We start from the raw sequence: 27,297 nt of genomic DNA, 5'->3' as shown, positions 1-27,297 counted from the left end.
AGTAAATTTTAGAGCAGATTGAAAGAGGTGATACACCTTGAACGAGTTGCGCAATAAAGGGAGTGCTCCACAGAAGATTGGTGCTCAGAGAAGAAAATTGGCAGAATTCATCAAATGTTCTGCGGGCATAAAACCTCAGCAGCAGCGCGAAGGGCCTTTAATGTGAAAAATAGCCCAGGGGCCTTGTGTGGTGTGTTTTATGTGGTTGGAGGGGTTAAAGGAGGCATGTACACTGGCTCATGTAGAGATGTTGAGGGGATTGTCAAATTTCCCCAGTGGCATCCTTACTCTCTCTCTTTTTCTTTCGGTTTCATGTCGTTGGAGCGTTGCTTGAGTTGCTGAGACAGTAGCGCTGACTGTGATTTATACAGTCATAAGAGCTGCACTGTAGCAGACCTTGGCCCGTATTTTATTCTGACACTTATTATTGAAATGAGACATTTGGGTGTAAGGAGGAACCCAGTCCGCTTTCTCGCCGAGAAGGATGAGCTAGCAGTCATGTTCGCATCAAATCTCGGTCTTGTAGCATTTGGAAAGTCCTCAGGGAGTATTTAATTCCACTTCTCTACTGAATGTCCCACTCGTAGGCAGTTTTTTTTTATTATTTTTTTTTATGAAAATGCAAATTCCGCCTCGCGTGTCGAAGGACAGAATTCCAACATGCCGATGTTGTTGGAGCTGCGGTGCGGGGGCTTCTGTTCGTGTGTCGTAGAGCAGACTCCGTTGGCAGCACATCGTGTGCCATATGGCTGCATAGACACAGCTGGGAAAAAAAATCAACTAACAGTACAGTAGTTGTGTTTTTAGTTCAGTTTAGTTGTAGTAATTATTTTTGACAGAATTTCAATGGATTGACAGTGTTAACATTATTAAAAGTTGCGGCATCACTGGGCGTCGGGCAGGCGACCACATGCCATACGGCTGAGAGCGGTCGACCAACCCACGGCCCTTTGCTGCATGTCTTCCCCGCTCTCTCTCTACCCCTACTTTCCTGTCATTTCTTCACTTTGTCTGTCAAATAAAGCTAAAAAAGTTGGAGCATCACTGAGGCTTGTGTTTCCGTAAATCACCACCACGATTGAGTGGAAGTGCTTATCTTTGTCTTTTTTTTTTTTTTGCTCATATCACTGATGTAGACTTTCTAAGAAATGCAAAGAGTGTTACCAGAAAAGCCCCACAATGTCCAAGGAACATTTTAAACTCATCCCATGTCATATCCAATTAACAACCACAGTGAGACACGGTTTAAATCATTTAACATTTTGGAAAATATACTGATTCACTTTCTCGACGGGATGATACGCCACTCACAGATGACTAGCAGGCATTGCTGAAAGTTAAAATCCACCAGATGTTCCAAAATTACTGCCAGTTGTCCTATTAGAAAAAAACAGAGTGTAAAAATGAGTAAACACCATCCAAAAGACTTGTGTTTTTACTTTGCAGATGAGTAAATTAAGACAAACACTGTGGTGAGGTTTAGTTCAAACTTAAAAAGTATTTTCATTTGTCTAAGCATTGAAACAAAACAGATGTTAACTAAGCTGTGCAATAAAATATATAAATATGTATTCTGAAGCTAACAATGCACTAAAAAAGACATTAATCATTAACTCGTATTAATGCACCACACTTTGCCGGTATCCTTACTGTCAGAGAGAGAGAGAACGACAACCGGATGAATTCAACTCAAGTGGGAACATGATCTAAATTAAAGCTGACAAACTGAACCCATCCCTAACTGTCATACCCACAGTCTTCTTTGACTCTTTTATCTGAGGGCTCTGCGCAGGTGACTGGAGCCCAACAATGAGGGGGTCATGTTGCCTTTTCCCAGAAGATGAGGAGATGGAACAGGCGTGTAATCGATGGATGTAAGCCCCACACTCCCGGGCCTGGATGACCTACATGTTATACTTCCTCCATCTGCCTGCATATACTTAGCACCCCACACGCTGCCACTCAGACCAGCAGGTGACCGAGCACATGAGCTGCAAACCGCGCGTAACTGAGGCTTATTGCATGTACAGATGTTAAGCACAACAGACAAGGTTACACAGTTAATACCGGGCTCTGTCGAAAGCCGTGTTTCCATGTCGCTGTAGCTGAAGTGGAATAAATGACCTTGGTTCATTCATTTCTGTGCTCTTCTACATCAGCCAGGATACCCACGAAGGCAAACGCTGTCTCCTTAGTCGCACCGTAATCTTTTGAAAATTGAAAACAAAAACATTTCATTAAGATTCAAAGTGCTACATGCACGCTATAAAGCAATGTGTGCAGTTAATTCAAAGGCATAAAAAAGCTAATGGACTATTATAGTCTACTGCCTGAGGCTGTCTTTTCTCCTCGCAGAAGAAGTACATCAATCACTTCTATCAGTAATCCCCTGCAAGCTGCCAGCGCTGTCTGTGCTTCCCGCTAGAGAAGCTGTCTCTTCTGTAGAAGCAGCATCAGATGTGGCTGAAGTTGACACATTAACAGATAAACTGCCCCCACTCTCCTACCACTATCACTACATTCTGCCCTCGGTCTTCGGAGATATTGATGGGAGGGAGTAGTCGATGAGACAAAAGCAGTGACAGAGGAGGCGCTCGAGGGGTCGAGCTGTAGCTGCCGCGTATTTGTTCTTCCTGGCTTGTCCTCTTACCTGGAGGATAAATGATAAGATGGGTCACAGATGAAAGCGCCTTCAGGACTGCGCTTTGCTGTAGGCATCTACAAGCTCGTAGTTATATAAACAGTGACTGTTAAAGTTTTCAAGTAAGTCTGTTTGTTTGTCGGTAACAGCTCAGGGCGGCTTAAAGTGACATCAGATGTTTGCTGAAGAGGAGATTTAATGCACTCAGCCGCGTAACACATACAGTTTTTTGAATGTCTTTGTCAATACGGGACTCTGCTACAAAGGAAATGAAAGAAAGGAGGAAAAAAAGTGGTTCCATCCCTTTGTTACACTCCACTAAGCTGGTTTACTGCATTTGTTGTTGGAAGGCTGGTGGTCGTCTCTGGGGCTTTGAATGAAAACACATTTCTCCTCTGGCTACAGCTGCTGCATATCCATGTGCAAACAGCCAGCAGATGTGTCTTGATCCAGCTCCTCCATCCCAGCACCAGTTTCCTTCCAACTTCACATTTACCTGATCATCTCCTGTCCCGGTTGTAGAGCAAATGATCTCTCCTGAGCAATCACCATTGTTTTGTTCCAGACCAATAAGATAATTCATGTTGACTCTGTGCATATGGAACACTTTTGGCCATGAAGCACTTGCAGAGCTGCTTTGGACTTGATAAACACTACAGCTGCTAAATAATTTGTTGCAAACAGATCTTGTTTACCAGCACGTGTTTATGAATGAATATGTATTTGCGTACTTTGCATGCACACTTGAGGAGGATAGCTGATTCCTGCATAACTACATTTGAATGTGTGATGAAACTTTAAGAGGCTACAGCTTGTTCGGGCTGTTAATTTGTGAAGAAACAGTGTTTGTGGAATTTAACCATTTCCAGTTTTAGTGTAGGAACTCACCTTAAGCATTGTTAAGCATGCAGATTGATGGTGTACTTTGTGGATAATAAAGCAAAAGTGTGCTGAAGGCAGATATTCAGTGTAAGAATATCTGAGAATATCGAGGGAGCCGCAGCCAGGCTTATAGAACCCCTTCCCATCTGTCAGATAGGACTACAGATCCACACAAATAACATAGGCAGTGTGTCTAACTGGATAGACATCAGTCAAGGGGACACAAGAAGGATGGCAGCGTCCCTCATGGAGTTAAAGCTACTTAATATTCTTGTGTTTATTGGGGATTAATTGTTCCATCTGTCTCACATAAAAACCAGTGAACAAAATAGAAAAACAACACAACCTTCCCTCCCCGTTTTTTTCCCTGATAGATTTCTTCTTTCCGTTTGGCTGTGAGTATGACTCGTTAAACGGTGAGGCTTGGAGGAGAAGGAGGAGGAGCCTGGACTGGACAGTCTGAACAAGGGGGAGAGCTGGAAAATTTAATCATTTTTCTTTGGGTCTGTCATACGCTATGGGCTGCCTCATTTGTCTGCTCCAACTCCTTTGTTTCCACCAGACTCTCTGTTCAAGGATTAGGCTACAGAGCAAGAGACATGCAGCAAAAGAGGAAAGAACGAGAGACAGTTAAAGGAGCTATATAAGCTAATTACAACAGTACTCCATGTTTCTTTAATACAGTACTTATGTGTAAGGTATTTGCTGCAGTACTTAAGAACTGCTGAATGGCCAAGAATGAAAGCAAGAAAGATTTAAGTGGGGGCACTTACTAGATTCAAAGTGAATACGAGGTATGTTTTGTGGGTGGAATACCTGAAGACCTAAGAGTGGGTGCCTTGGAACTTTTTTTTGATTTTAACAACAGTGAAAAGCTTTTATTGTCATTGGGTGGAAATATTTAACCTTAAAATGTGTTTTGGCATACAAGCCTTTGTCAGGGAGTCAGTTAAGGGCATTAAGTCGTGCATTTCAATTGTAATTGCAGGTAGGAGTGAAGCCGGGATGAGAGAGGCTGCACGACTGCACATTCCTTTGCTTTTGTACCTTCACGTTGCCCACAGTTGAACAATAGATCTGTTGACCGAGTTTATCTCCTGCTGAGGTGATTAATGTAGGTTTGCTGCAAACAAAGGTCACATCAGGAGGCAGGGGAGCAGGCCAGAGCACAAGAGCTAAGAGAGTTATATATGGCTACAGTTACTGCTGAGAAAAGAAGCTGTTTATTTTTTTGTAGGGCATCCCTCAGTCTCTGGGGATTTACGTGGAGAATTAAAAGGAATAACACAGACACATCCAGGAACGAAATAAGTAGAACAGTAGAGCAGCACTGCTGTGGCATAACAGTTATAATATTCATTGTCCTACACTGTTTATCCCCCTATAAATATTTTTATATTTACTGCCAGTACATAATGGTGTTAGTTATGGGGATGGCAAACAGATGAAATTATAGCAGTGCTGTGCTGATGAAGATTTATTTACTTGTCTTCTGTGGCACTTGTGGGGTAGCCTTTTAATGCTACCAGGAAAAAGCAAAGTCCACATGATGCTGTAGGGACTTTCTTCATAAAATCTCTCCATTTCTAGTGAAGTGTAGTCACAAATTACTAAAAGTGCTCCTTGAAGGAGAAGAAGTGTTACTACTCCTCAGATGGTGTCCTAGGATGTCGGTGATGTGCGTATGTGTGAATTGCCCAATTTGGGAGTTGCCAAATGGGGATATTTCTTTCTTCTTCTTCTTTTTCTTTAGTCTTTTCTGTTCATTTGTGCACATAATGGAGCGGTTACTGAGTGTGGAGACCCCTTAAGGGATTCTTCCTTAGGGTATCTCGAGATATTAGATATATGTCTTCATTATCTGGATAGTTTCAGCTGTTCGAAACTTTAAAGATGATTACGCAGCACTTCGGCTGTTTTTTTTTTCTTTAAATCTCAGGTTCCAACTCTTCGCGAAATATAATATAAGGTGAATACTTTTTGGTGTAGTCAGCTTTTGAGTTGTGGGACTTTGTTCTGGCTTTTTCTATCAGCCAATAAGTCAATTACAAATAAGTGATGATAACAATAAAATAAAAGACAAATATTTGCTTGCCTCCATAATCCAATCCAACTAGTTGCATATAGCTCAAATGGGATTTGTGAGGACTTGGAAACATCCATGCTTTACACACAGTTAATGCTGTGTGGTCCTGTCAGTACAAAAGCACGTTGAGTCATTTCATTCAAACGCAGGAGTAAAGAATTAGTGGTGGGATTTCTGGGTTTAAAAATATAAACCTCCTCTGTCGGACTTCCCAGGTGCGTTCTTTGTCTCTAATGTTCATTTAGAGGCAGTACATGCACACAGTCAGTTGCTTTAAAACTGCCAGCTGCTTATGAATTTAGGTCATTTTGTTACAGTCAGAAGTAGACTCCGTGTGTGTGTGTGTGTTTATTTCTGCCACGACTTTGCATTTTAAAGAGTTTATAATTCAGGCCCAGAAACACTGCCGCTTTTGAGTTTCCCAGGCTCGCTGTATCTTTCCACAGCTGACACTTGTGAATATAAATGCCTTCTTTTACTTCATAGTTGCCATTTTAACTAATTTAAGTTTGCAGTGTGAGCAAAATACTCCCTTCCAAAGCCACATTTAAATGCAACAGTAACTGTAATTATCCTGCGTCTACCTTATTTTCCCTCTTACTTTTCTGCCGTTATCTAAATTATAATCTCTGGCTTGAGCATTTATACCAAAGCACATTCTCTGGGGTATTCCACAGCCAGAGTTTCTCCTGCAAAGAAATTACTGGTGCTAAATGAAGCAATGATTTTCTTTATACGTGCCAGCTGTAGTGCAAATGGTTTTCAGTCTGCCAGAAAATCCAGTTCTTTTTCGGGAGATGAGGTTGAAGATGGAATGAGTGGACAGAGGCCGTTTGGGTTTTTGATCTAACAGCCTAATTATGTTGCATCACACTGATTGTGTGCATGCTTTCCACTGTTATATTCATTAAGATGTCTTTTTGATCATATATTGAGAAGACATTTATCGCCTCCACCTTTAATGAGTCAGTACACTGGGTAGAGAAGTTTAGAAGAATGCATTAAGATTGGGGTTTTTTTTAACATGTGGTGCATTTTTACTGCTAAACAGTACTCCGTTGGTGTAGGTGAGGGGCACTGCTTAGAGTAGAGCATGCAGGGAGCATGATACACAAAGAGCAATGCCTTTGGTGTACAGGCAGTGATCTTTTCTATTCTCTCATGTGCTCAAATGAACATTGCTAAGTTGTAGTGGCAGAGTACATTTTGTTTCATTCAAATGATACAGATATTTGCATTGTCTAGAAAAGTCCAGAAGCTGCTGTGCATGTATGAAAACAGCTTTAGTTTGTCATCGTCTCTGCTTTAGCGTGCTCTGCAAAAATGCGGATAAGCCTGGCATAGGCGTCCCCAGGTTCTTAGTCTCAGTATTCATATGCGAAATTCAGTACTGTAGAACCACTTAAATGATACCTGCGCTTATAGTATCTTTACACATTTTTATGCCAAAAAGTTGTCAAAATAAGCGCACAAAAGAATGCAATTTTTCACTGTTATTCTCAGGTGAATGGAAAAGAGTTGTCCAAGTCCAGCCATGAAGAGACTGTGGAAGCCTTTCGCCCTGCCAAGGACCCCGTCGTGGTGCAGGTCATCCGGCGGACCCCCAGCGGGCGCCCCCATGGCCCCCCTCAGGAAATCCATGTGGTGGATGTGTGCACTCAGACTGACATCACCTTTGAACACATCATGGCGCTGGCAAAACTCCGGCCTTCAACCCCTCCTGTGCCTGACGTCTGTCCCTTCCTGCTCTCTGACAGGTATGCAGAAAATGTAAAGCTTAAAAAGATCGGGAGCCCTGCTTTCACAGAGTAAAGGACTGTGAGCATCGCAACAAATAGTTATTATGTTTTAGCAGCAAGTGATTTTATATTATTTCTTGATACATTTTTTTTTTTTTATTTAGATTTACGCCGCTATGAAGATTTAGGTTTGCTGCAGTAGATAGCGATACAGAGTTTGTTGTTGTGTCCTTGTCTGACTTTGGCTGAGGCTGACAATAATTAAGGATGGGGGGAAATGAGCAATGTCATTGAGCCATGAAGCAGAAATATCAGCGTTTGTAGGATTAGCATTACAAGTCTGGAGGACGACTGTTTATTATAAATAAATTGCCTAACCAGACGCGCAGTTTATTCTGACAAATAGAGATTTGTTTGAATGGGCGTCTTAGAACCATTCATTTCCTGCTTCACAAATACGAGGAAATGGGGAAAAAAAGAAACAAAAGACAAATTACGGACAGTTTCAAGTGGTTCTGATTAGCCAAGCATGCTACATGTATCACTAGGCAGATAAAGTCCAAGACCACAAATAAATGTTGTTATAGATACAACGTCCTCTAGACTTTGAGGATCTGAACTACCAGTGTACTACTTAAAAATTTACAAGGGGGATAGTTGTAGCTGGGTGGCAGATGAAAAACTGCAATAATAAGTCAACAGAGATTATTTTTTCAGTAGTCAGACTAAATATATTTTGAGTTAAATTTCTATATATTTAGAGAAAATATAACTAATGTATAACTATGTATAATTTGCGGATGTGAGTCTGATCGTATCTCAACAGCTCAAGTGTTTGCTGGGTTGTACATCACTTCAAAGCCAAGTTGTTGTTTTTTTTCCTTTTTTTATTGTTTGTGAGAGCAATCCATTAAAAGATCTCCAGAGTTTGAAGCATCAACAAGAGGTTTTGCTGGAAAACAACAAAGGAAACATGGCTCCTTATTTCATCTTTTGGCATTTTAGTTTATGTGTTATGTATTGTGTTTATCTCAGAGGAGAAGTAAAGTGTGTACAAGAAAAGTTTAGCATAAAAGAATATCTAGGTTTCACCTCGAGGGAATGAGCGAGAGCAACACTGCAGCTTTATTGCACAGAGCCGAGAAATTAAGACTGCCCCATTGTTTGGTACAGTAGACAATTAATTCCAAAAACAGTACACATTTTGAGTTGTATATTTCTTGTCATTGGAGGTTTGCGTAAGTATTCAGTCAGTCAATGCAACTGTGTGTCAATATTGGAGATATTATTTAAAAAGAACTGTCTGGGTAAGTATCTTACATGCACGATATATATATCTATATATACTCAGTGTCACCATAGAAATCCTCACAGGAACTTCTGACCTTAATTGGAGCTGCTTGGGGTATCATTTTGCCTCATGGAAGGTTTACAAGGTGATTAAAGCAAATGGGCTAATAAAAAAGCTAGGCAACACAAAGGAATGTATGCCCGATCCTCACAGCCCCAGGCCAAGTCTGAATGTAATCAATGTGACCCATAAAACTCACATTTTCTTCTCTTCATCTGAGATCAGGTGCACAATCCAATATACGGCAGATTTTATAGCTATAACAAAGGTTTTGGCATCTTATATTTGGGGCTAGATTGTAAATTTGTAATTGTGTTCTTTGCACCCACTGCCAAATGTTGTTACATGAATAATATTGAGCCATCAAGCATTCTGACATTTACCAGTCTGTTTTTTTTATCACTGGAAGGTTGTTTTGAGACAGTTTTACAGTCCTGGGTAATCTGGGAGTCAGACAGCCCCTGGAAACATCACTCAACGTGTTCGACAGAGTGTCTTTTTGAGGTTTTTGTCCACCGTGATTATCCTGTGCGGCACCAAAGCTTGTTCATTGCGTTAGGCCCTCACAATGCTGTTTTGTTCTGTGACTGAGGGAGGCATAATAGAATTACACTTTACAGTGTGGGGGGTTTTGTCTGTCAAGAGCAGGAAGCAAATTACAGTATGTGGATATGCTGTTATTAACACTACAGCACCAATGAAAGCTCTTGACAAATCCTTTCTTCTTCAGATTTCAGCTAAGACAAAAGCAACTAAGTCCTGTCACTGTCAAACTGAGGAAAAGCATCTTGCTTACACCAAAATCTCCACCTCTTTCTGTTTCCCTGGCTCCCTGTCCATCCCTTTTGACAGCTGTCATTCCCTTCATACAATGGACCAGGATTACTACGAAGGGACTGACTACCTCTCCCCTGTACCCGCTGATGGAGACAGGACAGAGGAGTTTGAGTATGAGGTAAGACTTATACTTGACATCAGTGCCAACTGGAATGGTCAATATTAGCAATAAGGGATTATTATCAAAAGTGTATGCATGTGAGTAGGATCCCTGCACAGATGTGAAGTGTACATCTATGTTCCTGCAAACACATTTCTCCTGTGCTCATCTATTAAGGACAGATCCCAGGGGCACTGTAGTGCGAGATAATCAGCCGCATCACAGTCCTCGCTTCTGTTGAAAATGACCAAAGCTTTTGCCCTCAAAAGGCGACAAGATAAAGTAGAAAACTTCCAAGTGTACCCGTTCTTGCTTGAGATTTGTAAGTTGTTTTCATGTGTCCGGAAGAGAAACCGAGGGAGCTGTTTGACTGAGTATGATCGAACCCAATTAAAGTGAGGTGTGTGTGGCAGCTGCTAGCAAAAAAGAAAAATCTTTGCTTATGCGTCTTTCCCAAAGTGTAAGTAACAGAATCAGTAGGATAGGTGATGCTTTGGAGGCTAATGATCTCTAGCACATTAGAGAATCGCTGATTCAGTGACAGGAAGTGATAAACAGACTGTGTCTGTTTACCGCTTTGGTCCAATATTCTTTATTTCCGAGTCACTGAGGTGCTCACCCCTCCCTCCTATTTGTTTCATTTGAATTTGTTCTGAATGTTTTCACCCACTGAGGTTGAGCTGTTTCTTCACATCCTAAAGAGATTTGTGCACCCATTTGGATCGCAGAGGCTTGAGTGTCAATTCGGAACAAATATAATGTATTAAAGCATCTTTTTACGCCTCATTGCTATTAGCAAATCCTATTATACTCTGTGTGCTTTGCAGCCTTTCCACTTTCTTTTTTTATTTTTTTAAATGCTTGCAGGGTTTTATACTACCCTGATGTTGTTCCACTTACTGTACGTTGACTGAAAATGCTTCGAGGGGGTTATGAGCAGAAGCTGAAAAGCCACTTTCAGAGTAGATATGATCACTGATGCACTGAAGGAGAGAAACAAAAATGAAGGAAAGGCAGTTCTTTAAGATGTTTTCTTTGTTATGTGATAGCAACTAACAACTAACTTTATCTAATTTACTTTGTAAATTAGGTTTAATAAGATTAAGAGAAGTTTGATGCTTCAAGTCCACACTTATAGTTTACCGACTTTGTAAGATACACCATGCTAGTACCAGGTTGGACTCTCTTTAGTTTCAGAACAGCCTTAATTCTTTCTGGTGCAAATTTATTATGGTGCTGAAAAGATTCCTCAGAGATTTTGGTCCATATTGACACGATAGCATCACACAGTGACACATCCACAGTGCTAATAATATTTTACCAGCTGTTCTGTTGGATAATTGCATTTGAGTACGATGAACTTGGTGTCATGTTCAAGAAACCAGATTGAGGTTATTTGAGCTTTGTGACATGGTGTGTTATCCTGCTAGAAGCAGCCATCAGTAGACGGTTACACTGTCATAAAGTGATAAACATAGTGAGCAATAATACTCAGGTAAGCTGAGGTGTTTACATGATGCTCAGCTGCTACTAAGAGGCCAAATGTGTGCCAAGAAAATATCCTGATACCAATGCACCAACACCAGCATCTCCGGAGGATGGATCCATGCTCTCACGTTGTTTACACACAGTTCTGAGCTTATCATCCAAATTTTGCAGCAGAAATTGAAACTCGTCAGACCAGGCAACATTTTTCAGTTATCAGTTTCTGAAATACTCAAACCAGTCTATCAGGCACCAACAACCATTTCACATTCAAAGTCACTTAAATCACCTTTCTTCCACACTCTGATGCTCGATTTGAACTTCAGCAGGTCTACGTGCTTAAATATACCAAGTTGCTGCCATGTGATTTAATGAGATATTGGCATTAACAATCAGTTGCGCATGTGTACCTAACAAAGCAAGAGAGTATATCAGTAATTTAATCCAGGTCTGGGGACATATGAACAGGACACAGGAAGCCTTCCATTATATGGTTCATGTTAAGTTATAAAAACACGAGTGCTGAATTCTCTGACCTCACAAAATAACCTGACATCATTACACATTACAGGTTATAGCTTGTCATGTAATGGCATATAATTGTGTATTTAGAGGCAGCTGGGCATCCTTCATCTGATTGCAGTCCGTTGGTGCTGTATAAACACACACACCCATATGAATATGTTGCAAAATTTTAAAAAAAATGTCCTTGTCATCCACCCTAGTTGTCTTAAACGCCTCAACTTGCATTGACCTGAAAGTATCGAGTGAAACATTTAACAAACACCTGCAACTTTCCGCATCGCTGACATGTTTACATGCACTCACACCAGTCAAGTGACTTTGTAATGTTTAAAGGTGTTGCTCTTAGTAATGACAGGGAATTTTATGCAGAGAGACGAGCAAATTTCAATCCAAAATGATATCCGAGACAGAGTCTGGGAAAAACAAAAAAACAAACAAATGAAAACATAAACTTAAATAACTAGTAGCAGCTTCTACACATTGCGGGCGATCGTGGCTCAAGAGTTGGCAGTTCGTCTTGTAATCGGAAGGTTGGCGGTTCGAGCCCCGGCTCCGACAGTCTCGGTCGTTGTGTCCTTGGACAAGACACTTCACCCGTGCCTACTGGTGGTGGTCAGAGGGCCCGGTGGCGCCAGTGTCTGGCAGCCTCGCCTCCGTCAGTGCACCCCAGGGCAGCTGTGGCTACAATGTAGCTTGCCATCACCAGTGTGTGAATGACTGAATGTAGTGTAAAGCGCTTTGGGGTCCATTAGGGACTAAGTAAAGCGCTATACAAATACAGGCCATTTGCCATTGCTAAAAGTTTCCTTTCATTTACGGTTGTAAAATAAGGCTCTAACATCACAAACCAGTTGGTGCCATCATGGTGGCTACACCCATCTTTTATTGAGATTCTATGTCAGAAAATGTGCACTAAAACATACGTTTCCTAGAATTCCTGCATGCATGTGGCCGCAAAACCATATTAGTAACCATTCCTGTGATTACCTCAGGTGAGTTCTGCAGACATGAAGTACTCCAAGCACAGAGATAGTCCTCCCAATTTTCCTGCCAGCGGTAGCCATCCGCACATTTCTGGCTGCTTTTTCAATTACTGGTAATCAAAAGTGCGATTATTATGACAGCATCCAATGCGCTTTGATGGTTGGTGGCAATCTTCTCCTTAATCACGCCATCGCAGTCATTAATTTACTGTCAGCCCTTGTCCCAGTGCCGTGCTGCAATCTCCTTCCTGAGAGGCAGAGAGCTCGCCTGGAAAATAGAGAAAAAAAACAAATGAAAAGAGAAGAGAGAGGCAGTGATTGCCGAATGTGTGTTTGATGGTTCAGGAGTCAACCTCCTTTTGCAGAAGCTTCAGAGTGAGTGGGTGTTTTTTTTTTTTCTTCCACACAATATTGTCTTAAAACAAGTAGGCAAAAAAGAACATCTGATAAATAAAATGGGGTCACATCATTAGACGCGCACAGATTTGATGCCTCATCCACCATGTAATAATGGTGCCAATCTATTTTCTCTGATCATTTAGCCACAGGTTTGCAGCACTATATCTAGCTATTAATTAGTCAGAAGTAAGTTTAAGCTTGTTTTACGGAGCCAGATAGGGGTGATGCATTACCTGCTCACGCTGCTGCTTCGCCTCAGTCGCGGCAATTAATTTGTGTGGTTTATTTTTAGGCAGATGTCTCAGAGACGCTGCTAGTGATTTCCCACAGATATCCCACAATTTCACACATCATATTAGCATGCCAGATATGCACTGTCTCCTTGGCTCCCCATTACCTCCATGACTGCTTCACTGCCTCTGGAGCCGTGGTTCTTTAATAGTATCTCCTCCAACAATAGCATGATATCTCATTAGAAACATTTTTAATTTAACTAATGACTGATTTTTGCAGCTTATTTTGTTCAGGTAATCTACAGGTAAAGTTTCTTGCTTTTGTGTTGTTTACTAACGCATCAGCCGGGATTTTGAGCCGCCACCGCTTCTGAGGCACTCAATTAAAGATCTAAACTCCCCCTCAGATGGAGATGCTGGAAAAAAAATCACAAAGCTCAGATGATGCAGATCTCCTTAAGCTCTTTGTCTCTGCATGTGCGAATGTGTGCTCTGTTGAGAATATGTGTAGGTGTAAGCATAAGATGTGCGCAGAGAACTGCTTGTGTGTGTGTGAGTCTACGGGATTGTGTACCCCAGCAGCAGCAGGTTACTGGTCCAAAAACACGTCAATGATCTGTCACCGTGTGTGTGACAAGCTGAGATACGGACGTGTGGGAAGAAATGAGTGGCAGTGGGGCAGGAAAAAATGGGAATTTAGCCTAAAGGTCTGTTTGTGTGTATGTGAGGAAGTGTGTGTGTGTGGTCTCAAAAACAGCTTAGTAGGGGTAGCCAGAAGCAGCAGCCATTGGGCTTTCCCCCCTTTTTTCCCTCATCTCATCCTAACATGGCCAGACCCACCCCTCCTCCCCCAAAGCCACCCATCCACTTCTGTAAAGTCCGCCACATCTGACACATGTAACCAGCCAACCTGCTCCTTGTCAAAGAGGAAATGACTCTCACGGTTTCTGTCTGAGACCCCTCTGAGCCCCACCAGAATCCTCACCGCCACCTTATTTCTCTCGGCCCCCACCATCCTCCCCTTCACTCAACCACCTCGTTCCTGCTGCTGAGAGTGTTTTGCTGCTCTAATGAAGACCTTGGGAGGAGAGGCCATTTCACACTTGATTCCCTCCAACACCCTTGATATGTTTGAGCATTTGAAGATGGAGTGTAGGCCTGTGCAGCGCCGTGTTTGGCTGCACAGTGGCTAAAAGAAACAGAGTGCAAAGTGGTTTTAAGAGTTTAGAAACTGAAGAAAATAAAAAAAGCTCCACTAAAACGAGGAGCTAAAACGAAGGGGAACTTCTGCGATTTTTCGTTTTTTTCCACTAGTGTTTATTAAAGACGAATAATTCATGTATTCACCAGGGTACCACGCTATAATCCAAGAGCCTCGTGGGAAATTTGCAGACCACTGATTTGTTAGTCAATAGTTTGTTTATCTCTCCCCACAGGACACGGAGAAGTAGTTTAGTACTGTAGCAAGTGTGCATTTCTGATGGCATTAGCATATAGTTTATTTATAGTCTAATATTTTATAACTTTGCAGAGACTTGAAAGAGAAAAACTCAGTCCTCTGACATTTATCAAAGCCCCTCCGATCAAACTCACAGAGCCAAGAATGTCTTTCATGATCAAACACTTTCAATCCTAAAAAACCTCAGAAAAGTTGGAAATCCAGACTCAAAAATCATATAGTTTTATTTTGCGCTGAACTTAAAGGACCTCATTTAGTGTCTATCAGTGGAACAGCTTCTTTGGGTTTGTGTAGCCATTGCCTAGCTCATGCTTTTACGTAAAGTGTATAGAATTTACTTCATTCAGTTTGTGTTTCTTCCTTTAAAGGTTAGAGGTTAGAGGAGTCTGTCCTGTGGACCCTCCAAACCTTTTAGTAAAATCACTCCATCTTCTTGATCTTTTTTTTCTGTTCTTTTCCACTTAGGAAGTAGAACTGTGTCGACTCAACAGCCAAGAGAAGTTGGGCCTAACTCTGTGCTACAGGACAGATGAAGAAGAAGATGTGGCCATCTATGTTAGCGAGGTGAGTAGATAACTTGCCCCGCACTTAAATAAAATAAAGGCATTCATACGAGACATCTGCAAACAATTACCTTGAGTGTGAGTACTGTGAATTTCATACATTAGTCACTAAGCTTAAAGGTTTTGTGACACTGGCATGTACACCATCACACAAAACCCTGAATCAGTACCTGCTCATTTCTAGGGCATCAACTACTGCCCTTTTGTTTCGCAGATACCCACTAGCTGTCCTTTGGCATGTGTATCATATACATGTAACCATTTTATAGACTGTAGTAGGAAGGGTCTCGCTTCCACTCGTCACACTGGGATGCTTTTTAAGTACCCTCTGGGATCAAATTTAAATGTGCTGTCAAAGTGTCATTTTTCAGTCATTTTTAAACAAAGGCAGCTTCCTCACCCTAATCATGAAGTTTCTGATGTCTCAACCTAAGCAGCAGGGAAAGGGAAAACGGAGCTCAGAACACAAAGCTCTAAAACAAGTCACGAACTGCAGTCTCCAGCCTGATAGACCTGCCATGTATTCCACAGCCACCCCTCTAACCTGCGTGCTTTATCAGTCTTTCAAACCGGCCTGCTAACCCTCTGTGTCCAAAACGGTTACAGCTGGTGTGTCAAGGCGCCAACGCTAGCAAAATCAGACAGAATATGAACTTAACAATCTGCATTCCTCAGTGTGAAGAAGAGACTGGAGATCTTTCTTTTATGTGGCGACATCAAACTTCTAGCTCTGTAAACACAAACATAAAAATTATCATTTCGAGCTCATGACACAGGTGACGGTGACGTTAACCAAGGTGACGACAGCTCGTTTGGATGCCGTAAGTGCGATAAAGGCTGCACAAATCTAGACTGAGAGAGAGAAGCTGACAGGGAACAGCATTGTAGTCGTTGGACCTTTTCAGTCATGCCAAGTAAAAAACACTACTGGCCCTTGTGTTGTTTTAGTTCTTGTAGTAAAGACAATACAACACAGCAGAAGGATGAGAGTAAGGATCCAAAATCTGTAATGAATGAGACACAGTATTCTCTCTGCAACATACATGTATCCTGTATCCAGTGTTGGGGAGTAACGGAATACATGTACCGCCGTTACGTATTTAGAATACAAAATACGAGTAACTGTATTCCGTTACAGTTACCGTTTAAAAAGGTGGTATTCAGAATACAGTTACTTTGTTGAAATAAATGGATTACACGGCGGTACTTTCCTGTTTCATATTGTCGCGGGTCAGGACTGTTTGGGTTTTGTTTGACAGCTATGTTCTGTTGTTCCAGGCGGCAGCGTTACGGTTGCCATGGTTACAGGGTGACGCTCTCTCTCTCTGCGTGTTTCCTGGGTGAGAGAGCGCTTTTTTGTTGTTGTTGTTGTGCTAAGCTATAAGGCAGAATGCTACAGACATGGCCCTAAAGAATGTAGCCTAATGGGCAGTGTAGTCCGTGCTGCAGCGAGAATGGACTACTTAAATGGACGTTATGTGTCTGTGAGCGAGGGAGGGAGAGAAAGGAAAAGTCCGAGCTGTCACGGAGCAAAAACGGGAGCTTGAAGCATGTAAATATAATAATAACCACTGCAGCCAAGAAGAGTGCCTGACGAGCCCATTTGTAAGTAAGATATTAAGACTCAACTGTACACTGTGTTCGTGTTTTCCTCCGGAAAAAATAAGTTCCGTTGGAGCAGCCTTTCAATGCCTCTCTCTGTCTCTAGCAAAGTTGACCCAGACAACAAAGTAAAGCTAGTTTTCAGCTACGAGCCCGACACGAACCCCACGTATTAGCCAGAGGTCCCTTTACTACGGTTCGGAGCCGCGGACCTTCAGTAACAGTAATAAATCACAGCAATAGTACATTCACGTAGTTGTAAACAGCATGATAATATATTAAGTAATCCAAAGTATTCAGAATACGTTACCCTCATTGAGTAACGTAACGGAATACGTTACAGAATACATTTTGGGGCATGTATTCGGTATTCTGTAATGGAATACATTTTAAAAGTAACCTTCCCAACACTGCCTGTATCTTCTTCCTGACAGCCATTTTTAATCCAGCAACCAGATTTAGGACTGCTAACCATTTGAAAGATGACATTTCTAGCATACTCCAGTATATACATATTCAGTCAATTTTTCAGTTCTTTTAAGTCTAACACTTAAATATTAAATATCTTCCTACATGGGTACTTTGATGAAATGTCTAATGAAAAATCTCACACAAAATTACTCATGGCATTTAATATTCATCTTCAATGTGAGAAACAACAATTTCTTTATTTGGTGAAGTTTTAAAATTGAATTTTTTATCAAATCTGACATTACTGAACAGTTTAGCATTGATCTGTGTGTGCGTGATCATACTGTCAGTTCACCAGAAACAAAATGAATGCCAAGACAGCAAACAACAACAAAAAAGAGGAAGAAGAAAAAAAACACAGAAGTGCTTTCAGGCCTTGTCTTTGTTGTTCATCCAGTCTCAGTGCAGCTGACAACAAGCAGGCACTGGCATACATGTAAAGAGAGAGACTATTTTTCTCCCACTTGTTGGAAGCATAGAAAATGCCATTCTCCGCTCTCCTCAACTTTCAAATTCGTTTGAAGTCGACTTGGACCATGCAAGGTGTTCTCTTTGAGAGCTGAGTAGAATATAAATCACTGTGGTCGCTGGCTCCTGGCAGCATCTTTAAGTGTTTACTCTATAAAAAGTAGGGCTAAGAGGAGTGCACTGCATTTACATGAGGTGTCTGAATGTCACTGCATACTGGCTGCACTGGGAGTTGAGTGGGGGAAGAATACAAGGTTATTTTAAAACAAGTTGAATTTTCCAAATTTAGATTGTTGAATGGCCATTTTCCATTTTATTGCCTCATAGCACAGTGGGTGAATACATGTAGCTGATTCTCTAGACTTTTCAGTTCACCTGCTGTTTCTTTACTGCTCTGCCAGAGCCTCTTGCCCTTTTCCTCTCACAGTTCAAAAACAGTTAAAAAAGGAAACTCCATACAAAAAAGAATAAAGCTAAGAGGCAAAGCTAAGATACTCATTCTGTAAACAGCGGTTTTGCCACTAACAATGTCATCTTCAACACGTAAACGGTTGTAAGTTATTCACGATCTGAAGTTCTCTCCTTGACTGCTGAGAAATTACCTTCAATTTCCTCTTTTTCCTCCAGCCCTTCACTAATTCCTGCCTAGGGACTTCTGTCCCAGTCTAATGAGCGGCCCTCTGTGTAGGAGTGAACTATCATGAAGATGGAGTGCTTGAACACCTCCTTGTCTGCCGAGATCTTATCTGATAGGAGAAAGTGAAACGAATGGCCCCAGATGCCGATTGATTGGTCAATGAAAGAGTGCTCTGCCCTCTTGTTGACTAGCATTAGTTACATGAGGAGCAGGTGCACAATGTACTGGAGTTGAGTTACGGGCTGGAGATGCTATATGCAGAGACTTGTTTTTTTATCAAGTTGTCAAAAAAAATAATAACTGAGGCAGGTGCAATCGATGTCTTGGATGATAAAGGTGATGATTTAGCTTCTTCCTCAGGCTTTCAGGAAACAATAAAAGGAACAGATCAAATGGTCAGGAATGGTCTGGAAAGCTATCACACAATACTTCTAGCCACATCTAGATTCTCTCGAATGAAGATTGAAAGTGTTTCATGTATAATTTTGTGCCTTCTCCACCTTCACAGATAAGTCCAAACAGCATTGCTGCCAGAGATGGACGAATCCGGGAGGGGGATCGCATTTTACAGGTGCAGTAAAGCATTCGCTGGTCACCTCCACACTGGCTTTTATTAGGTTCAAAATAAAATTCTTCTCTTATTTTGTCACACTCAACCACTGTCTCCCAGCAAGAGAGCCCATTCATTTTTAATGGCAGCACATTAAAGGGGGAACTTGCACCCGCTGTGACTGTTAAAGAGGGAGAAATGTCCCCCTGGCTGTTTTAGTTACCGACTCAGCACCAGCAGGGTTTTTTTAAGAGTTCTGGTTGGGAGTGACACTGTGCTGCTGCCTCCTGTGGGATAGCTGAGAGGCAGTAACTGCTATTAGCCCCTAGCTAGATATCCAGGCTTGAGATTTGGAATGACTACTGACAAGGACTGACGTTTGTTAGAGCTCTGGGTTGGATCGTGTTGTTTCTGTGGGATAGGTAGGCGATTACAGTGTTTGTCACCATAATAGCTTCATAATAGCTTGTTAAGCCAGTGTTAATGGATTTATGGTTGCCAGTTAAGCGCAGCAAAACAAACTGAAAACATCTGAGATACCACCTCCAGAATTTTGGACTTGTATGTTTTACCAGTAATCTGTGTCTGTATAGAAGCAATTTTGGAGCTGTCTTCCCTTTATTGTGATGGAACAGATGGAACCCAGGGCTCTGCATTAGCTTTATGGATTAGCTGCTCATCCCAGAGAGTTAAACGGGCACCCTTGTATAGAGACAATTTCATCTTTTTTTTTCACTTGTCTGTCTTGCACACCAGGCAAAAAAAACATGCTTCCAATATACGTATTTTGCTTCCAAAGAGCCATACTTTTTTAAAGTGGTCTTGAGCAATAGTTCTTTACACTTTCTCAAGATCTTTCAAAGTTTTTCTTTGGACATTGACTGCTTTTTCACTCATTTTCACTCCTGAAATTTCTCTCCTGACATTGATGGGCATATTATAGCAGCATAAAACAGTTACCTAACTGTTGTATCCGCACATAGCAGACAACTTATCAAAGAACCTATTTTAATTTGGATTTTCATCTTTTTGTTCCAATTTCATGGTTGAATGGTATAACTAAATGCACAGTACACAGTAATATTTTTGCAGCAACATGGTCATTCTTACCTGTTAGCCAAAAACTTAGCATATCTCAGCATGGTGGCGTTTCCTTAAATACATTTAAAAATATGGAACAAAAGAAGAAATGAGAGAGCTAAAAATAATGATCTACAGCAGTTTCTGAAAGTCGTGTTCTTTAGAGAAAAGGAAAAAATTAATTAAAGACCCAACAAAGGACCTAAGAGATGTGCCGGTTGAGCCAACTACTGTTTGCTAAAGCCTCATCAGAAATGGTCTCAGTGGAAGGGTGGCTGTCAAGAAGCCATTGTTAAAGATGGGGAAACAGGAAGAAAAGACTGGGGGTTTACCAAATTACAGAACAAGTAAACTGAAAATCAGTAGCAACAGGTCTTTTGGAATGATGCCAGTGATTCCAAACACGCTGCCAATGCAGTAAAACTATATCTGGACAGAAAAAACACACTGTTGTTCTAGTCGTGAATTTGCCTCTTCAGATCCCCCACCTCAGCATAATTGAGACACTGTGGGATCACCTTAACAAAGAATAAAACAAAAGGCAGTCAACATCCAAAGAAGAGCTTTAAAACTCCTTCAAGATGCCTGGAGAGCTATTGTCGAAGACTTTTTAAAGAAATTATAAGAAAGCTTGTCTAAGTGAGTGAAAGTTGTTCAGACTCTGTTTTTGCCTTTTATATATATTTGACCATCTTGGGAGGGAAAGAGAGACGGAAATAGTCTGCCTGGCCTATAATAGCTGTGTGAAGTGGATCCATGAGTGCTACTGGTCTAATTGTCTCAACAGTACATGTTGTGTGGCTGATTTGAACAAGGGGAAGCGGTGTGCGTAGGTTTGTGAGGCAGACGGGTACTCTGGCACTATTATCCACTAGTGACAGGGCCATTACTCTGCCTGCAAAAAGATGGACGCCACCTGTCAGTGGCCAGTTAATTGTACGGCTAGATGTATGTATGCTGCTGGATACTTTGGTGGACACAACACCTCCGTCAGCCCACGGCCGGTGTCTCATTCATAATCGCTGCTGGGTCCAGATTTATTACAGAGAGGGTTGACAATTTGCCCAGGAAAAGGGCACTACTGTCCATTGTGTTTCAGTGTGGCATTTTGTTTTTCTTAAGGGCATTTGCATTAGAGCGATGAAAGTTAACCTGTGTGTTTGTGCCTGTGTTGAAATTTTTGCTTGTTTGTGTTTCACCTAATATTGTCTTAATCATGTTTGTCGTCTTCAGATTAATGGCCAGGATGTACAGGACAGGGAGGAAGCCATGGCTGCACTCTCCAGTGACGAGTGCAGGAACATCATACTGCTGGTTGCCAGACCTGAGATGCAGGTGAGGAATAACCACACATTCAACTCACACTGACTTATTATGCACTGAAGTCAAATAGTAAAAACTAATTACCTCGACTTGTCTTTGGAAAAGAAAAGAAACTAAGTTTGAAGTGAAAAAAGTGAAAATGTAAAAGAGAAGTGACAAAGACTTACAAAAGAACAACCATGGAGCTAAGATAACCCAGCTGCTTTTGAACTGTCTGGACATAATCTACAGTTTACATAACCTGTATGGTTTCAAATTTAGGCTTTTACTGTACTGTACTGTGTATTTGCTCAAAGAAGACCTTAGCAGTTTGGTGTAGCCACCAACACCCTCCCACCACATGTAACCACTCCTACTGCAAGCCACGACTGAGACCTCATCATGTTTTATTTTTATGTAGCGCCACTGTAATTGACTTCCAACGGTAAGCCATAAAAGCTAATGGCATGCTAATGTGGAGTGAGTTCAGGCCCAGGGCCGATGACAAACTAAGTGGAAGGACTCTGCCGCAGTGCAGAGGAGCAGGAAGCAATAGTAGGCTCTTTAATTAAATGCATTTTAGTAGTAAATCTGAAGTCATCAGATATGGATACCATTTGGTTTGCATCAGATGTACAAACAAATGATGGATGATGTGGATGATACGGCCTAACAGGTTAAAAGTGGTGGCCATCAAGTTACGTGGTTCTGATTCTACGATTAGAGTCCATGTTTAAAAGATGAGGAGTGTATATCTGTCAAATGTGTATCGTGATGCTTGTTATTCCCCAAAAAGGATAACAAAATGTCACTAAGCCACTAGCCTAAACCCTTTCCTTCACCATATGCTTTCCTTCTTCCTTCCCCTATAGCTGGAAGAAGCCTGGCTGGATGATGAACATAGCGAGTTCCTGGAGCAACTGAAGATGGAAATGTTGGAGGAGCAGCAAAGAGAGGAAATGGAATTAGCTGCCTTACAAGAGGAACAGGAGCATGAACAGGTTAGACAGCATCAAGACATATTGACCCTGCCAGTAATGAGCAAGTGAATGAAAAAGCTTATCTCCATGTAAGAAATTCTGAAGCTCTTTGTTTGCACTGTTCAGTATAACGAAGCTTCTAAAAGTCAGCAAGGAGGAAAAAAAGGACAGCTCATTGCGACAGATCATTATACACAGCCAATATTATCTTTGATGCCATTTCTATCACAAGACAAACTGTTCATCAACTTTCTTTGCAAAACCGAGTCAAAACAAGCTTCGCCCTGTGAGATGTGAGCATTAAATTCTGATTATGAATATTTATGGAGGGGGACCGTTGAACCATTTAAATTCCAAACATTAGTAACCGTGATTTAAAATTCTGTTTTGCTGAGAGGATAGCATACCTCAAAAATCCATATAAATGGGACTTCAAAGACATGGCAGAGAGGAGACAATCCCTGAAGTAACAGAGCTGGTTAACAGAGTTATGCACAACAACATATGCATTCCTTCAGGAGAATGCAGAAGAGGGTTGCACTTCTTGAACTCTTAAAAAGTTCTTGTGACTTTTTGTTGTTGGTTTTTTTTTCCCCTTGCTCCATGATTAAATCAGAGAATAAATTCAGAATAAGCATGTTTCTGTATTACCAAACAGAAAGTCTGTACATTTAGGTTTAATTACCATGCTTTCAAAAAGAGCGTAGCTGTTGCACATTCATGTACAACGCATGCTTATGTTGTACACAGCTGTATATCCCATAGCTGTTATCTATCTAGAAGTAATTCACGCTGATTCTCTTCAACTTATTTCAGAGAACAGAGGATGATAAACCCACTTGTTCCACACTCCCTCATCATAAGGACAATGTACTGAGCATAAAGGACAGGATGGGGAACTCGCAGCATAATGTCATGGCACATATCCAGAAACGTCTGTCCCAGTGCCTGAAAGACAGTCGGGACACGCACTCTACCACCAGCTCCATGCGGCTAGACGACAAAGCGGATGAGGATGACGATGAAGCAGAAGGTGATCGCTTCCAGCAACTCTTGGAACTGAAGTGTCAAATACGCAACAGCGGCGAGTACGACCTGTTCTACAGCCGCCGGAGCACTATTGAGTGCAGCATGGGGGAGCAGGCGGGGGTACAGCATGAGCTGCGTATGCTCAATGAGGAACTGCGCAGCATCGAGCTTGAATGTCAGAACATCATGCAGGCCCATAAACTTCGTAAGGGTCAGCAGTCTCCCTCAGTGGGCCATTCTACACCCTCCACCAAAATCCAAAGCTTTCACCGCGGTGAGCCCTCAAAGGGTAAGCTGACCGACATTAACGAGAGGCTAGAGAAATCGGACAAGGACAGCTCCAGTGCCTACAACACAGCAGAGAGTTCGCGCAGCACCCCTCTAGCAATGGACCGCTCCCCGGAGCACTCACTCCAGAGAATGGTTAGTCTTACAAACCAGAGGAACCTCTGCAGCGGCCTCGCTGCTGGTCATTCTCTTAGCCTGAGCCCCATCCCAGCGTGCCGCGCTCCAGTCCTGGGTAAGAGCAGCAGCCCTGACCACAGCAATCCATCTGAGTCGGACCAAACACCTCAGGCTGAGGAAGAGAGCAGAGGGAAACTAAACCAATGCACTTCCCGAAATCCATACTTCTCACCTTCTCACAATTCCCAGCAGAGGCAGACCAACATCCCAGCTCACGCCCGCCACTACCAGAGCTACATGCAGCTGATACAACAGCGCTCAGCTGTAGAGTACGCTCAGAGCCAGCTCAGTCTACTTAGCGTCTGTAAAGAGCCTCAGAGGCCCATTACAGAGCCCAAGATGGAGTGGAAGGTCAAGATCCGTAGTGACGGTACCCGCTACATCACCAAGAGGCCTGTGAGAGACAAGATCCTGAAGGAGCGAGCCCTAAAGATTAAAGAGGAACGCAGCGGGGGAATGACGACAGATGACGACGCAATGAGTGAAATGAAGATGGGGAGGTACTGGAGTAAAGAGGAAAGAAAGCAGCACCTCGTCAGAGCGAAAGAACAGCGGAAGAGGCGAGAGTTCATGCAGCGCAGTCGGCTGGAGAGCTTGAGGGAGAACCCTCAGAGCAGCAGTGAGGGTCGAAAGGAAGTCAGCATCATAGAGCTCAGCCACAAGAAGATGATGAAGAAACGCAACAAGAAGATCTTGGATAACTGGATGACAATCCAGGAGCTGATGACTCATGGTACCAAGGCCCCAGAGGGAGCTAAGGTACACAATGCCTTCCTTTCAGTCACTACTGTATAAAAAAACAAAACAAACACACGCATTCTACCCCATGTGGTACGACATACTTGCCTCGTTAAATGTGGCATTTTTACATGGACAATAGGAATATTTTTCACACTTTGTAACCCAAAAAAAGCATTTTGTAAAGAATTTATCAACGGCATCATGACATTTTGATGTTTTTCCAAGATTGTTTTTTTCACATCACTCTGTGGGAAAAAGCATTTTTTCTATGATACAATGACAATACAATTATTTTGTTACTTTACGCGAAACATGTTTATCTTTTCAATTCTATTTTCATATTTATGTTGTAACCACTTAACTCAAGACAGTTCTAAGAGACTTTTTTTTCTTTTATGTAATATGCACACTTACCAATGGAGGATCAGCTGGTCATTTGCTTTTTACTTTTTTAAAATAAATACAAACTAACGTATACGTATGCAGTCTTTGTCTCCTATTCAAAGCAAAGGAGACGTGGACATAGTTACTCCTCATTGTCCTGAATTTTAAAGACAATTCCCATGGAAACGAGGAGGTGGGAGGGGGTAAAGATTTGGCGCTGCACGTTGAATTCAATTGTTATCAGCAATTTGCAAAACCATCTTTAAAAAAGTTGGATACCTCATTTTACAGCAAAGCACGTGTTGTTTCTATAACCTCAACAACAAAGGTACAAATTGGGAACAAAGCAAAGCTGTGGAGAAATACAGTTTTGGACACAGAATCACATGTCTTAAAACTTTTAATTACTTTTGATTCATTAGTAAAGAGGACATTTAAAAAAAATGTCCTGATATGCTTTGTTTGTCTGGTTTGGCAGCTTTGGGTAAAATTTTTGTATTCAGTTTTATTTTGTGGGTTTATTTTCTACATATATGACAACAGATGAACCTTCCCATAGCTTTTACATATCAGTACTTTTTACTCTCCCACATACACCTTAACTCAACATAGCCTTAACAACCAGACATGAATCAACGGCGATCAAGTTGCCAGTTCTGTGGCGACTTGATTTCAACCGCAAAACTGTCTGTGTATCTTTGCAACAGAGATATTTTGTTCAGACTTATTCATACATTGTATGATTTGAGTTTTTGACAACTGGAAACATTCATATATATTGTATAATAGTTCTGATTCATATTTGCAGTTACATCAAAGTGGTGTTAGGATGATTGCCACTGAGCAGGACTCAGAACACAGCATTTTAGAACTGGTGAGATAAACGGGTTGCCATTTATCAAAAGTCTTATAGTCCAGTTACATGTATAGTAAACTCCATCCAAATGAATACTTTTTAAGTGAAGTATTGTAAATTTGAAATTTTTGAAAACCAAGTCCTGTAACGTTTTAAGTCGATGTCTGATGGTCTGAAGTAAAGCGTAGGTGGAACATTTGTAGCCAGGTAAAATGTGTTATAATGGTGATCTTTGCAAAAGAAATGATAATAAATTATTGGGTTTTTATATAACTTTGCACTGGACTGTGTTTTTTTTTTCATTAAGAAAATTTGAATTTAGTTGGTGCCAAAAACTTAAAAAAAAAAAAAATGCTGGTGAACAACACTAAACCTTAACACACTACTAATCTTAACATAATACTAATGAATTGTCCAGTTTGTGAGTGATAATTGTGCATGGAAGTGTTTAACCCTTTAAAACCGGTCTGAGTGGGCACGCTCCGTTTTGCCTGACTATTTTTAAATCCCTGTAGAACCGGAACCAGGTAAACTAGCGCAAAAAATTTTTTTGCATATGAAACCGGTGCAGTGGTACTTAGATCTTATGCCATCAGCTTGTCCTAGGTCACGGTTTCCTTCCACATATAGCTTTGCAAAAACTGCACAAAAACCACTTGCAGCAACAAAAGCATAATATTCCAGAAACACGCTTTGATGATCCGATCAGCTGTTCATAACACTTCCTATGTTGGAATAGACGTCAGCGTGAACTATCGTATGTCCGCCATTACCTCCCCGAAACCGGAAGTGACGTCATTTTCGCGGAAAATGTAGTTTTTACCTTTGGGGCCTTATAAGCCTATACTGGTGTTTTTAAAAGTCATGTTTGACTTCATGCTTTTCTGTATAGTTTCTGGGATGCTTAGAACTCAAATTGCACTGCTGGAAATAGTTTATTTTGATGCACATGCTGTTTTTTTTGCAAATTTGTATTATAATATTTATTTTCGTTTTTCCTGCAGTATATAAAAATTGGTGTATCTCATAGATAAAACTATGAAGACACTCAAAATAAATTTCCTGCTGTTGGAAACTATTTTGTGCAACTTTTTTTTATTTACAGTTTTGAGGGATAAACCTCTTAAATTTCTCTAACTAGAAATATATGTAACAAAACAAAAACGAATTTCAAACTTTTTGTTGTTTATTGCACTTGTTTGCAATTTATGTAGTTATTATTGACTTAATGCATACATACATATTTTTAAAATTTGGACTATAACGGTTGTATTGATGTATAGCAACTTGAAATGCTCCCAAAAATGGCACCTACAGCATGTAAAAATACAAAGATAAGCTCTGGTGGACTTGGTTCTATGGTAGGTCTTAAAGGGATAAAGAAGAGAGGTGGATGTTGTTGGGAAATGGTGTAAGCAGGAAAAGTAAACGGTGACAAAAACTACAGCA

The 27,297-nt window shown here is 41.3% G+C and overlaps 1 protein-coding gene across 2 annotated transcripts in view; it reads left to right on the top strand.

Moving 5' to 3' along the window:
• The window catches only part of LOC134631223 (PDZ domain-containing RING finger protein 4-like), a 124,189-nt gene extending 98,085 nt beyond the window's left edge, over positions 1 to 26,104 (top strand). For both annotated transcript variants that reach the window (XM_063479329.1, XM_063479330.1), the window contains 7 exons: positions 7,113 to 7,366; positions 9,552 to 9,654; positions 15,186 to 15,284; positions 18,970 to 19,032; positions 21,325 to 21,426; positions 22,266 to 22,394; positions 23,190 to 26,104. In XM_063479329.1, coding sequence (XP_063335399.1) covers positions 7,113 to 7,366; positions 9,552 to 9,654; positions 15,186 to 15,284; positions 18,970 to 19,032; positions 21,325 to 21,426; positions 22,266 to 22,394; positions 23,190 to 24,662 — 2,223 coding nt within the window. In that variant the 3' untranslated portion in view covers positions 24,663 to 26,104. The remainder of the gene's footprint in view (positions 1 to 7,112; positions 7,367 to 9,551; positions 9,655 to 15,185; positions 15,285 to 18,969; positions 19,033 to 21,324; positions 21,427 to 22,265; positions 22,395 to 23,189) is intronic.
• The last annotated feature ends 1,193 nt before the right edge of the window (positions 26,105 to 27,297 follow it).

Source organism: Pelmatolapia mariae, linkage group LG7 (assembly GCF_036321145.2).
Source record: "Pelmatolapia mariae isolate MD_Pm_ZW linkage group LG7, Pm_UMD_F_2, whole genome shotgun sequence".
Lineage (NCBI taxonomy): Eukaryota > Metazoa > Chordata > Actinopteri > Cichliformes > Cichlidae > Pelmatolapia > Pelmatolapia mariae.
The sequence above is the reverse complement of the archived record's forward strand: the minus strand, read 5'-3'. Positions and strand labels throughout refer to the sequence as shown.